Source organism: Oncorhynchus masou, chromosome 9 (genome assembly GCF_036934945.1).
Source record: "Oncorhynchus masou masou isolate Uvic2021 chromosome 9, UVic_Omas_1.1, whole genome shotgun sequence".
In the NCBI taxonomy this organism is placed as follows: Eukaryota; Metazoa; Chordata; class Actinopteri; order Salmoniformes; family Salmonidae; genus Oncorhynchus; species Oncorhynchus masou.
In genome coordinates this window covers 23,126,021-23,141,216 of record NC_088220.1, presented here as the reverse complement: position 1 = coordinate 23,141,216, position 15,196 = coordinate 23,126,021, and the positions used below count along the sequence as shown (strand labels likewise).

The following is a 15,196-nucleotide window of genomic DNA, read 5'->3' as shown; positions in this document are numbered from 1 at the left end:
TGTCTACAGCTGGTTACTGGTGTCTACTGGTGTTTAAGGGTGTCTACTGGTGCTTATTGGTGCCTACTGGTGTCTATTGGTGCTTACTGCTGCTTAAGGTGTCAACATGCTTCAGTTCGTTCATCCTGACTACTTCCTAACCACTTGGTCCTTACTGGCTCCCTAGTGATGTGTTCCACCACTTTTCCTTCATTTGAAAAATGAGAAAAAAGCGGCAACAGTAGTGTTTATCCATTTTGAGACACAGTAGACAGTATACACTTCCTAACTCAAGAGATGTGTCATTCATTTTGACATTTTTGCAAAGGAGATTTTATTCGCTCAATTTTACATCCAACTAAAGCCGGGTGGACTCCACACGACTTTCAAATTCCTAACATCACTGAGCCTCTCACATTAAAAGACTGTCTTTCCTGTAGTTTTTTTGTGTGTTGCCAACGTAGTGGTGTGCACACTAAATGATCTTGAACATACTGGGGGTCACATAATACAAGATTCTTCATTTGGTCGTGAGGATTCTCCATGCTGCCACGCTGTCTCGCCAAAACAATTATGTGATTAGAATGTTAACATAACTGGAATGAGCTTTGGCTCAAAGCAGCCTCATTCACGTTCAGTCAGACATTCATGCTTGTCGTACAGAGTTTAAATAACTAGCCAACATTTAAGAATTTAATAACACTGCTTGTGAACTTCAGAGATGTAATGATTTGACACTTTGGTTACAGGCAAGTACAAACGCATACTAGTAGTAGTCATGGCTCCTGTTGGAGAGTCTACACATTCTGGGTGATGTGAAACAACGACATCATCTCACTGGCTTCTTCTCTGGCGAGCTCTCATTGGCTACTGCTGATCACCGTTCTCAAAACTTGTTGTTGCACATCTCACACTACAAGAGCATTGAAGATTTTGTGCCGATAAAATCAAACATGTTTGAAAATATCGGGACGTCTGGGACTGTTCAAAGACGGAATCGGTGACCCTCAGATTGGGTCTCTGACCTGTTCACATTAAACTACTGTCGGTGACGGCCGCACATCCCGAGTACGCAACGACATGGGGATTTTGTCTCCAATCTCAAAAACATGTCTTGGAAGGCTAAATCGGGGGCAAAACCATGTTGTGTACACCCGGATTAGGATGTTTGGTGCAGTATTTCTCAATGGAAAAAATGTGCATGAAAATGAGTCATCTCGTTGAATAACAATAAAGCGTTTACTGAACAATCCATACTGTTGACCAATCACTAAAGAAGGGGCGTAGACTTCGGATTGCCTCAAGAAAAAATGTTGTGTGCCTGAACAGCAAAACCAATAAAAACATCACAAAATGTCATCATAATATATGCACAAACTCTTCTGAACTGTTTTGGCTGGAAGCATGAGGACACCTTTCCTTGTGTCTACTGCTACTTACTGGTGTCTACTGCTGACTTACTGGTGCTTGCTGGTGTCTGCTGGTGTCTACTGGTGACTTACTGTTGTCTACTGCTGCGTACTGGTGTCTACTGGTGCTTACTGGTGTCTGCTGGTGCTTACTGGTGTCTACTGGTGCTTACTGTTGTCTACTGGTGACTTACTGGTGTCTACTGATTACTTACTGGTGTCTACTGCTGCTTACTGGTATCTGCTGCTGCTTACTGGTGTCTACTGATTACTTACTGGTGTCTACTGCTGCTTACTGGTGTCTACTGATTACTTACTGGTGTCTACTGCTGCTTACTGGTGTCTACTGGTGCTTACTGCCATCTACTGGTGCTAACTGGTGTCTATTGGTGCTTACTGGTGTCTACTGGTGACTTACTGGTGTCTACTGCTGCTTACTGGTTTCTACTGGTGTCTACTGGTGTCTACTGTTGCTTACTGGTGTCTACTGTTGCTTACTGGTGTCTACTGGTGCTTACTGGTGTCTACTGTTGCTTACTGGTGTCTACTGGTGCTTACTGGTGTCTACTGTTGCTTACTGGTGTCTACTCTTGCTTACTGGTGTCTACTGGCCTGCTTACTGTTGCTTAAGGGTGAAAAGTTAAATGCCAATAAAAGCATGCTTGGTATAAATTCTCCCTAACATTTCCCAGGTGGAGTAGTGGTCAATATAGACAGCTCAGTGTTTATTATCCTCTTCAGTGATCTGCTCATCTATTCGTGGTCTTGTAAGATGGCTGCTCCCTCAGTGGCGTGTCAAAGGCTGCAAGCTGTAAGCTATTGTGTCAGTTAAGTTTTTCAGTGATGCAAACCAGAACCTAAATGATACCCACACATTTTCACCCCTCTCTCTCTCTCTCTCTCTCTCTCTCTCTCTCTCTCTCTCTCTCTCTCTCTCTCTCTCTCTCTCTCTCTCTCTCTCTCAGTAACCTACTGTCCAACCCCTATGTATGTGACTGTCACCTGGCCTGGCTGGGTTTGTGGCTGAAGAAGACCAGGGTTGTGAGTGGGAACCCTCGTTGTCAAAAACCTGCCTTCCTCAAGGAGATCCCCATCCAGGACGTGGCTAAACCCGATTTCACCTGCGACGGTACGAAACACACCACACCACACCCACAGAGACAACCCCTAAAAACACACACACCTGGCCCTGTTTCTCCCACACCTCCATCTATCTAACCATCCATCTCCCCTGTTTCTCCTATCACCTCCATCTATCTAACCATCCATCATCACACCTGGCCCTGTTTCTCCCACACCTCCATCTATCTAACCATCCATCACACCTGGCCCTGTTTCTCCCACACGTCCATCTCTATCTAACCATCCATCACACCTGGCCCTGTTTTTCCTACACCTCCATCTATCTAACCATCCATCACACCTGGCCCTGTTTCTCCTACACCTCCATCTATCTAACCATCCATCACACCTGGCCCTGTTTCTCCCACACCTCCATCTATCTAACCATCCATCACACCTGGCCCTGTTTCTCCTACACCTCCATCTATCTACCAATCCATCACACTTGGCCCTGTTTCTCCCACACCTCCATCTATCTACCAATCCATCACACTTGGCCCTGTTTCTCCCACACCTCCATCTATCTACCAATCCATCACACTTGGCCCTGTTTCTCCACCTCCCATCTATCTACCACACACACCTCCCTGTTTCTCCCATCCATCTATCTAACCATCCATCACACCTGGCCCTGTTTCTCCTACACCTCCATCTATCTACCAATCCATCACACTTTTCTCCCACACCTCCATCTATCTACCAATCCATCACACTTGGCCCTGTTTCTCCTACACCTCCATCTATCTAACCATCCATCACACCTGGCCCTGTTTCTCCTACACCTCCATCTATCTATCCATCTACACCATCACACTTGGCCCTGTTTCTCCTACACCTCCATCTATCTACCAATCCATCACACCTGGCCCTGTTTCTCCCACACCTCCATCTATCTACCAATCCATCACACCTGGCCCTGTTTTTCCTACACCTCCATCTATCTAACCATCCATCACACCTGGCCCTGTTTCTCCTACACCTCCATCTATCTAACCATCCATCACACCTGGCCCTGTTTCTCCTACACCTCCATCTATCTACCAATCCATCACACTTGGCCCTGTTTCTCCCACACCTCCATCTATCTAACCATCCATCACTAGAACAATACCTATTTTTCTTGGCCCCAGACAGGCTCTATTTGAAGGGTATTATGACAGCAGGCTTTGTGTCCAGGGCCCCTGGCTCTGGGGCAGGCTCTATGTGAAGGGTCTTATAACAACAGTTGTGTTCAGGGCCCCTGGTTCTGGGGCAGGCACTATGTGAAGGGTCTGATGACAGCAGGCTTTGTGTCCAGGGACCCTGGTTCTTGGGCAGGCTCTATGTGAAGGGTCTTATGACAGCAAGCTTTGTGTCCAGGGCCCCTGGTTCTGGGGCAGGCTCTATGTGAAGGGTCTTATGAAAGCAAGCTTTGTGTCCAGGGCCCCTGGTTCTGGGGCAGGCTCTATGTGAAGGGTCTTATGACAGCAGGCTTTGTGTCCAGGGCCCCTGGTTATGGGGCAGGCTCTATGTGAAGGGTCTTATGACAGCAAGCTTTGTGTCCAGGGCCCCTGGTTCTGGGGCAGGCTCTATGTGAAGGGTCTTATGACAGCAAGCTTTGTGTCCAGGGCCCCTGGTTCTGGGGCAGGCTCTATGTGAAGGGTCTTATGAAAGCAAGCTTTGTGTCCAGGGCCCCTGGTTCTGGGGCAGGCTCTATGTGAAGGGTCTTATGACAGCAGGCTTTGTGTCCAGGGCCCCTGGTTCTGGGGCAGGCTCTATGTGAAGGGTCTTATGACAGCAGGCTTTGTGTCCAGGGCCCCTGGTTCTGACTTTTAGACTCATTGTTCTATTTCTGTCTTAGCTACTGTCACACCTCTCCATCTACATCCATCTACAAGCCGTTCATATCCACTTCCCATCAAATTCCACTGGCTGTGTAAAATGCGCCACGAAATCTACTGCTTCCACCTGTTACTAGGCATAGGCCCAAGACCATCTACACAACCTCCTCCCCTCCATGACTCTGTCCTCCTGTAGTCTACGGCATGTGGGACACACACTCTCTCTCTCACACACACACACACAGACACACACACACTGTCCACCCACATAGCTATTAACTCCTGTATCTGACAGAACAGGGGCCAGGGCTAGGTTGTAGGGAGTGTGAAGACCAATGGAACAGTAACCGTGGGCGACCACATTATCTCATGTCAGTGTGATTTTTATGGGGACTCGGTCATTTCCCCTAGGCAGAGTGAGGGAGATGGAAGCCCAAGGAACTGAACTATGGCCGTAAAAATTTACACCAGAAAGGAAATGCGCTTTGGCTTCTGTCTGGTCGAGCGCAGGACTAGCTGCCTCTCTCTCTCTCTCTCTCTCTCTCTCTCTCTCTCTCTCTCTCTCTCTCTCTCTCACACACAGTGGGCCTCTTGTCAAATGTACCGGGCTCTTGGGAAAATAGCACTTCTACTCTTAAGGACTATAGGGATTAGCTCCAAAAATCTTCTCATATAGTCAATTCACTTGTGAGTTGTAATAATTTGGTACATTCTATATAAGTCCCAGACAGCCAAGTTATACAGTAGATATAGAGTTTCACTAGAGGAGCTACACTAGCTTAATTTGTTCGGCTACATTGGCTTCAGAAAATATTCATACCCCTTGAATTATTCAGCATTTTGTTGTGTTACAGACTGAATTCAAAATTGACTAAGCATTTTTTTTCTCACCAATCTACACACACAATACCCCATAGTGACAATGTGAAAACATGTTTTTAGAAATTTGTACACATTTATTGAAAATGAAATACAGAAATATCTCATTTACATAAGTATTCACACCCCTGCGTCAATACATGTACAATCACCTTCGGCAGCGACATCAGCTAAGGGTGTCTCTAAGAGCTTTGAACACCTGGATTGTAAAATATTTGGACATTATTCTTTAAGAAAAATATTCAAGCTCTGTCAAATTGATTGTTGATCATTGCTAGACAACCATTTTCGAGTCTTGCTATAGATTTTCAAGCAGATTTAAGTGAAAACTGGTCACTCCGGAAAATTCACTGTCTTCTTGGGAAGCAACTCCAGTGTAGATTTGGCCTTGTGATTTCGGTTATTTTCCTGCTGAAAGGTGAATTCATCTCCCGGTGGCTGGTGGGAAGCAGACTGATCCAAAATCCTCTAGGATTTTAGCTCCGTTCCGTACATTTTTCATCCTGGAAAGCTCCCAGTCCTTCATGATTACGAGCATACCTATAACATGATGTAGCCACCTCTATGCAAATATGGAGAGTGGTACTCAGTAATGTGTTGTATTGGATTTTCCCCAAACATAACACTTTGTATTCAGAACAAAATGTTAATTACGTTGCCACATGTTTTGCAGCATTACCTCAATGCCTTGTAAACAGGATGCATGTTTAGGAATATTTATATTCTGTTCAGGCTTCCTTCTTTTCACTCTTGTCAGTTAGGTTGGTATTGTCAGGGTTAGGTTGGTTACTTTCTAAATATAATCTGTTACAGTTACTAGTTACTGTACCTGTCCAAAATTGTAATTAGTAACATAACTTTTGGAATAATTAAACTCAGTATTGTAATTTCAGTATTGTAAAGAGCCACAAGGTTTAGCTGGCACAGCCACAGTCATAAAATCTGATTTTAAACTTAACCCTAATCTTAACCACACTGCTAACCCTAGTGCCTAACCTTAACCTTAAATTAAGACCAAAAAGCACATTTTTGTTTACAGAACTTATTTTTACAATATAGCACATTTTGATTTTGCAGCTGGTCCATCTAGTGGAAATCACTCAGTTCTGCCTCAAGGACAAGACTCTTCCCAATAAACGTCAACCTGCTTAAGAGGCATTAGAAGAAGACAAAAATGTATATTACCAATTGCAGGACAAATCAATGTTAGTGTTTACATAGCTGCCCATAAATGTTTGTAGCATTTCACTTTAAAAGTTATAAGTTATAGGTCATGTAGGCTTCTTCTAGCCCATTGCTTTATACTACAGATGATTAGGCTATAATCAAAAAGATTTTAAAAATAACTGTATCAGATTTTCTATCATTCCAATTACCCCTCGATCTTCAAAAATAGGACTTGGAAATATACATTAGCCAAATTGTTCAACCTGAACATAACCCCAAAACGAAGGACTAATTAGCCTACACTGTTGCTTGTGATTGTGTTGTCATGGAGGACTGATTGGGCTCATCGCTTCGAGTTGAAAAGGAAATGCTGCTCTTATGGAACTGCATGCTTTGAGCACTACCGAGATTTGTTATTTGCAAATGTATGCCATATGATGCATTTTCTATAGGCCTATTGTTGACATTTTTGTTTGTGACACTTTGATATCATGATCATTAGCAGCTGTTTAAGTCTATCAAAAGTGTGTGAGTTTGAGCAAGTCTGTTATGCCCATGGAATTTTTTGGGAATCAGTACAAATTGATGGAGCGATAAAAGCCACATTCCTGGTCTTCTTAAATGAAACTAGTTGTTGACAGTATGGAGCACAATACCACAGGGGAGTTTAGAAGGGAGGAACTCAAACTTTTATTCCATACGCTGGGATCAGCACTATGCAGCTGTTGCAAGAGCGCATTTTTCACTAGCTGTCCACTGGGGGCGTATTCATTACGTCGATTCTGTTGCAAAACGTTTCTTAAACTGAAGCAAATGAAACAAAACAGGGAGGGACCTACCTCTAGTTTTGCTCTGTTTGCTTCCGTTTGGTTCTTAAATGGTAAACGGTTTCCATAATGAATACATCCCTGGTTTTAAAAACAATGATTGATAGGAAGCTTAAACTTCTTCAATTCTACCATCATTGGGTTAAAATACACATATACATTTTTATATTTATTGGAAAGGAGCATCAAGTTCATCACCCTGTACTTTCAACACCCTGTGAAGTTCATCACCCTGTACTTTCACCACCCTGTGAAGTTCATCATAACTTCTTTCATCTGTAGCCTAATAAACTGCATGCTCTCCCAACAAGTCATACTGGGAAAACCACACAGCATGTCATCACGTAACTCCAAGTTTACTTTGATATTAAATCAATATTTGCACATAAAATAGTTTCCACCTACATTTCCAGCATAGTACATTTTACCAACACAAAAAGATCCCAGCGTGTCTAGCGGATTTTGTTTTGTCAACATTTGGGAAGTTTCATTCAGGCCTATCGTCATGATTTTTTTCCCCCGATGTACCTTAAAAAAGTTGGATAGAATCCCTGTTCGAGAGAAAACAGAAAGGAGACAAATCATGTTTTCTCCTTTCACAGCCATTAAACAAACTGTTTTTTAGTCCCCATTGGTGTCATGGTGAAATCACTGAGCGGTTTCCTTCCTCTCCGACAACTAAGTTAGGGAGGATGCCTGTATCTTTGTAGTGACTGGGTGTATTGATACACCATCCAAAGTGTAATTAATAACTTCACCATGCTCAAAGGGATATTCAATGTCTGATTTTTTTTAACCAATAGGTGCCCTTCTTTCGAAGCATTGGAAAACCTCACTGATCTTTATGGTTGAAACTGTGTTTCAAAATCACTTCTCGACTCAGGGACTTTACAGATAAATTTATGTGTGGCGTATAGAGATGAGGTAGTCATTCAAAAATCATGTTAAACACTATTATTGCACATAGAGTGAGTCCATGCAACTTATTATGTGACTGGTTAAGCACATGTTTACAAAGGGGTTGAATACTTATTGACTCAAGACATTTCAGCCTTTCATTTTTTATTATTTTGTAAACATTGCCAAAAACATAATTCCACTTTGACATCATGGGGTATTGTGTGTAGGCCAGGGACACAAAATCTCAAATGTAATCCATTTTAAATTCTGGCTGTAACACAACAACATGTGGAAAAAGTCAAGGGGTATGAATACTTTCTGAAGGCACTGTATCTGTAGCTGGAAGCCATAGGTGGTCTTTCATTTAGCCCTCAATGCTACATGCTAAGTAGGAGGGAGCAGGAGGAGGATTTAGGGCACTCTGTATCCCTCCACCTCAAGGTCCACATTGCTGCAGCTACAATGACACTCACTGACGTCCTGTTTTTAGACTGTTTTATGTCTTCATTAGTGGGAGATTTGAGGTCCCCCAATCAACAAGTCAGCATTTCGGCTCCCTCCCTCCATCCAGCCCCTAGTCCTCTACAGACAGGCTGCATCAGCCAAGCCAGACCCTGACCCAGACCCAACCAGTGCTGTGGGTTATTGTTGAGCAGACTTCAGACGTCATTACCTTCCATTAATGTCTCAATTCAAGCCTTTACATATATCATCTATCAGGCCTTAGATTAAAGCTGCTTGGGGGGTGGAGGGAGGGAGCTAAGGAAAGAGGAAAATGCAGGAAGACTCAGGCCAAGAGCAATATTATGTGCCAGATCTCCAGTTTTTTTGTAATATTGGTATTTTTTTATTTAACCTTTATTTAACCAGGCAAGTCAGTTAATTAAGAACAAATTCTTATTTACAATGACGGCCTAACCCTTGCCACACCCTAACCCGGACTACGCTGGGCCAATTGTGCGCCACCCTATGGGACTCCCAATCACGTCCGGTTGTGATACAGCCTGGAATCAAACCGCTGCTACACTCGGTAGCCCCCAAAAAGGTCCTCCCACTAGGCAGGCAACTGGCTGAGAGATTTAGGATATGGTGGTGCAATTATCAGATTCTCGATCAATTTAGGCTTCATTTATAGAGTTCCACTTTCAAAGGGGCAAGTTCTGGCACTGTTGCCAGGTTGTGAAATGTCTATCATTAACTATTTTGTACACTCCCCTCCTTAGCTTCTCCTCTAATGTGAGTGGAATGTGATGTAATTTATAATCATATTTCATCTCTGTCTTCCTTCCTTCCTTCCTTCCTTCCTTCCTTCCTTCCTTCCTTCCTTCCTTCCTTCCTTCCTTCCTTCCTTCCTTGATTCCTTCCTTGATTCCTTGATTCCTTGATTCCTTCCTTGATTCCTTCCTTCCCTCTCTCTCCCCCTCTCTCTCTTCCCCTTTATCCAATCTCTGTCTCTCTTCCCTCCCTTTATTTCTCCCCCTCTCTTCCCCTCTATCTCTCCCTCCCTTCCCTCCCCCTCTATCCTCTCTCTCTCTTCCCTCCCTCTCTCCCTTTCTCTCTCCCTTTCTCTCTCCCCCTCTCCCCCCTCTTTCTCCCCCTCTCCCCCCCTCTTTCTCCCTCTCTCTCTCTCTCTCTCTCTCTCTCTCTCTCTCTCTCTCTCTCACTCTCTCTCCCCCTCTCTCACTCACTCTCTCTCCCCCTCTCTCTCTCTCTCTCTCTCTCTCTCTCTCTCTCGTTATTTCTTCCTCTCTCTCTGCAGGCACTGAGGAGAATGTATGTTTTCCAGTGTCAAGCTGCCCAGAGTCATGCACATGCTCAGACACAATTGTGCGCTGCAGTAACCGGGGGCTACGCATTCTGCCCAAGGGCATACCCAAGGACACCACCGAGCTGTGAGTCACCCACACACACACACACACACACACACACACACACACACACACACACACACACACACACACACACACACACACACACACACACACACACACACACACGTCCTCCGGCTAGCTAGTCTTGGTCTGTGCTCTTTGTTATTCAGAGTACTAGTCGTCATCAGCTGGGTGAGGCCGGGGTAAGGCTGGGTGAGGTTGGGGTAAGGCTGGGTGAGGTTGGGGTAAGGCTGGGTGAGGTTGGGGTAAGGCTGGGTGAGGTTGGGGTAAGGCTGGGTGAGGTTGGGGTAAGGCTGGGTGAGGCCGGGGTAAGGCTGGGTGAGGTTGGGGTAAGGCTGGGTGGGGTTGGGGTTGGGTGAGTTTGGGGTAAGGCTGGGTGAGGTTGGGGTAAGGCTGGGTGAGGTTGGGGTAAGGCTGGGTGAGGTTGGGGTAAGGCTGGGTGAGTTTGGGGTAAGGCTGGGTGAGGCCGGGGTAAGGCTGGGTGAGTTTGGGGTAAGGCTGGGTGAGGCCGGGGTAAGGCTGGGTGAGGCCGGGGTAAGGCTGGGTGAGTTTGGGGTAAGGCTGGGTGAGGTTGGGGTAAGGCTGGGTGAGGCCGGGGTAAGGCTGGGTGAGTTTGGGGTAAGGCTGGGTGAGGCCGGGGTAAGGCTGGGTGAGTTTGGGGTAAGGCTGGGTGAGGCCGGGGTAAGGCTGGGTGAGTTTGGGGTAAGGCTGGGTGAGGTTGGGGTAAGGCTGGGTGAGGGAGGGGTAAGGCTGGGTGAGGTTGGGGTAAGGCTGGGTGAGGCCGGGGTACGGCTGGGTGAGTTTGGGGTAAGGCTGGGTGAGATTGGGGTACGGCTGGGTGAGGTTGGGGTAAGGCTGGGTGAGGCTGGGGTAAGGCTGGGTGAGTTTGGGGTAAGGCTGGGTGAGATTGGGGTAAGGCTGGGTGAGGTTGGGGTAAGGCTGGGTGAGGCCGGGGTAAGGCTGGGTGAGTTTGGGGTAAGGCTGGGTGAGGTTGGGGTAAGGCTGGGTGAGGTTGGGGTAAGGCTGAGTGAGGTTGGGGTAAGGCTGGGTGAGGCCGGGGGTTGGGGTAAGGCTGGGTGAGTTTGGGGTAAGGCTGGGTGAGGTTGGGGTAAGGCTGGGTGAGGTTGGGGTAAGGCTGGGTGAGGACGGGGTAAGGCTGGGTGAGGTTGGGGTAAGGCTGGGTGAGGCCGGGGGTAAGGCTGGGTGAGGTTGGGGTAAGGCTGGGTGAGGTTGGGGTAAGGCTGGGTGAGGCCGGGGTAAGGCTGGGTGAGTTTGGGGTAAGGCTGGGTGAGGTTGGGGTAAGGCTGGGTGAGGTTGGGGTAAGGCTGGGTGGGGTTGGGGTAAGGCTGGGTGAGGTTGGGGTAAGGCTGGGTGAGGTTGGGGTAAGGCTGGGTGAGTTTGGGGTAAGGCTGGGTGAGGCCGGGGTAAGGCTGGGTGAGGCCGGGGTAAGGCTGGGTGAGGTTGGGGTAAGGCTGGGTGAGGTTGGGGTAAGGCTGGGTGAGGTTGGGGTAAGGCTGGGTGAGGTTGGGGTAAGGCTGGGTGAAGTTGGGGTAAGGCTGGGTGAGGTTGGGGTAAGGCTGGGTGAGGTTGGGGTAAGGCTGGGTGAGGTTGGGGTAAGGCTGGGTGAGGTTGGGGTAAGGCTGGGTGAGGTTGGGGTAAGGTTAGGGTGAGGCCAGGTCAGGGCGGGTGCCCATAGGGGTGGCAGGTAGCCTAGTGGTTAGAGCGTTGGGCCAGTAACTGAAAGATTGCTAGATTGAATCCCTGAGCTGACAAGGTAAAAATCTGTTGTTCTGCCCATGAACAAGGCAGTTAACCCACTGTTCCTAGTCCGTCATTGTAAATAAGAATTTGTTCTTAACTGACTCGCCTAGTTAAATAAAGGTTCAATTTAAAAAATAGCTCCATAGCTGAAGGTCAATGAGGCATATCAGTCGTGGTTTTACCGGGGATGTTCATCACCACCAAACAACCCAGTGGTCCAGGGAGACTGAGGTGGTACACTGAGAAACTTCTGCATTAACACCACACTGCCTGGGCTCTTTACCATCAGAGAGAGAGAGAGATTTAAAACATCTTTATTGGATCTGGGAACAATAAACACTCAAACAAAACCATGGTTACACATCAATTAAAAACACAACACTAAATCTTCCTCCACAACAACTTCTGTAGACCCCATATGCTCATAAACAGCCCAATGTTATTAACCAGTTTGTCATAGGAAAACTCAACCCTCAGTCTCGCTGCCAACATCCCCTCCAGCATGCCCACCACACCCACAGACCCCTGTCCCCGAATACTGTTCTTCCGTGTCTTCCAGATTGCTAATTTAGCTGCCCCTGATACAAAGTTCAGTAAGACAACTACAGACCCTCGACTAAACCTGGACTTTGGCCCAAATATAAACCGTTGGGAAGAGAAAACCTCTCCCAGAGTTGAGAACCAACTCGTGATCAGGTCAATCATCCCCACCAACCTGGGACACTGTCAGAAGAGATGTGCCAGAGTTTCATACTCAGCACAGAATGGACACCCCTCCCCAACAGTAGGATCCAGGTGTACCAGATGCATGTTGGTGGCTATAGCTCCGTGTATTATCCTCCATTGGAGGTCAGCTGTCCTCTTGTCAATAGGCAGTTTATATAATGATCGCCAACAGCCTTTTGGGGAGGCACCTGGACCAAACACACCTGCCCACCTCGTCCATTTGAACCCTTCCAGGGAAGAGGCATGGGACACTTCTCCACATGTTCTGTACATGGCCTTCTTTCCCACCTCCCTGAACTCCCCCAGCTCCGGGGTATGGAAGGAAAGCAGCATCCCCACCTCCCTGACCTCCCCCAGCTCTGGGGTATGGAAGGAAAGCAGCATCCCCACCTCCCTGAACTCCTCCAGCTCCGGGGTATGGAAGGAAAGCAGCATCCCCACCTCCCTGACCTCCCCCAGCTCCGGGGTATGGAAGGAAAGCAGTATCCCCACCTCCCTGACCTCCCCCAGCTCCAGGGGTATGGAAGGAAAGCAGCATCCCCACCTCCCTGACCTCCCCCAGCTCCAGGGGTATGGAAGGAAAGCAGCATCCCCACCTCCCTGACCTCCCCCAGCTCCAGGGGTATGGAAGGAAAGCAGCATCCCCACCTCCCTGAACTCCCCCAGCTCCGGGGTATGGAAGGAAAGCAGTATCCCCACCTCCCTGAACTCCCCCAGCTCCGGGGTATGGAAGGAAAGCAGCATCCCCACCTCCCTGAAGTCCTCCAGCTCCGGGGTATGGAAGGAAAGCAGCATCCCCACCTCCTGAACTCCCCCAGCGCCGGGGTATGGAAGGAAAGCAGCATCCCCACCTCCTTGAACTCCCCCAGCTCCGGGGTATGGAAGGAAAGCAGCATCCCCACCTCCCTGTACTCCCCCAGCTCCGGGGTATGGAAGGAAAGCAGCATCCCCACCTCCTTGTACTCCCCCAGCGCCGGGGTATGGAAGGAAAGCAGCATCCCCACCTCCTTGAACTCCCCCAGCGCCGGAGTATGGAAGGAAAGCAGCATCCCCACCTCCTTGAACTCCCCCAGCTCCGGGGTATGGAAGGAAAGCAGCATCCCCACGTCCTCCTCTAATGCCCCCATCGCACCACTAACAATCAGTGCAGGGAACACATCATACTGGCAAGGAATCGCAGACCTCACCTACGACCTTCCTCAGTAGGCGAGATGATCAGATCCCTGCTCTTTCTCCCAGCTCCTCCAACAATCTGCTCCTAATCTGCATCAGAAATATCCAGCTTGGTACACCCCACACCTAACAGGCATGAACATAGGCTGGCTGAACCCAGAGCACGGGACTGTGTTATAAAAAAGCAGTGGAGTAAAGAACATAAGTAAAAAATACTTTAAAGTACTACTTAAGTCATTTTTTGGGGTATCTGTACTTTACTTTACTATTTATATTTTTGACAACTTTTACTTTTACTTCACTACATTTCTAAAGAAAATAATGTACTTTTTACTCCAGACATTTTGCCTGACACCCAAAAGTACTCGTTACATTTTGAATGCTTAGCAGGACATAAAATGGTCCAATTCACACACTTATCAAGAAAACATCCCTGGTCATGCCTACTGCCTCTAATCTGTCGGATTTACTAAACACATGCTTAGTTTGTAAATGATGTCTGAGTATTGGAGTGTTCCCCTGGCTAATTAAACAAAACAAGAAGATGATGCTGTCTGGTTTGCTTTATGTAAGGAATTTAAAATAATTTATACTTTTACTTCTACTTTTGATACTTAAGTATATTTTAGCAATTACATTTACTTTTGATTCTTAAGTATATTTTAGCAAATACATTTACTTTTGATACTTAAGTATATTTAAAACCAAAAACTTTTATACTTTTACTCAAGTAGTATTTTAATGGAGTAATTTTCTGTTAAAGTATCTTTACCTTTACTCAATTATGAAAATAGGGTATTTATCCACCACTTTAAAAAACCACATCCCTGGTGGCGTGCCGGCCTTACGAGACATATTGAAAACTCTCCAAGCCTGCATAACAGACTAATAGAAAGATATCAGGCCAGACAAACCCCTCTAGCTTTAAGAGGAAAAGGTGCTTGGCTTAGCTTGCTCTCCTCATCAATATGTAGGCTACATCGACCTAGCTACAACCTTCACTGTACAACAGTCTCTGGGCTGCTAGAACCTTCACTCTACAACAGTCTCTGGGCTGCTTGAACCTTCACTGTACAACAGTCTATGGGCTGCTTGAACCTTCACTGTACAACAGTCTCTGGGCTGCTTGAACCTTCACTGTACAACAGTCTCTGGGCTGCTTGAACCTTCACTGTACAACAGTCTCTGGTCTGCTTGAACCTTCACTGTACAACAGTCTCTGGGCTGCTTGAAGCCGGAAAGCCATGATCCTAGAAGAAATGTCCACCAAGCCTTGCCCACCCTCATGCAGCGGCAGGTACAGGGCTGCAGCATTAGTCCAATGTTGTCCAGACCAAAATAAATTGAAAAGGGTCCTCTGAAGCTGTTGTATCAGGCCCCGCGGTGGCTGTAAAATCATTAGTCTGTGCTACAGGGTAGAGGCGGCTAGGTTATTGGCACCAGCACCCTTCCCCTATAAGACAGCTGGGGTAGCACCCATTTCCACCTAGACAATCTGGCACACACCTTCTCCATACACCCTCCCAGATCTTTTTTTGAAA

At 46.9% G+C, this 15,196-nt stretch overlaps 1 protein-coding gene across 1 annotated transcript in view; it reads left to right on the top strand.

Annotated features, from left to right (window-relative positions):
* The window catches only part of LOC135545699 (slit homolog 3 protein-like), a 450,244-nt gene that overhangs the window by 340,926 nt on the left and 94,122 nt on the right, over positions 1 to 15,196 (top strand). Inside the window, exons 21-22 of the mRNA XM_064973499.1 lie at positions 2,354 to 2,517; positions 9,863 to 9,995. Of these exons, the coding sequence (XP_064829571.1) occupies positions 2,354 to 2,517; positions 9,863 to 9,995 (297 nt within the window). The remainder of the gene's footprint in view (positions 1 to 2,353; positions 2,518 to 9,862; positions 9,996 to 15,196) is intronic.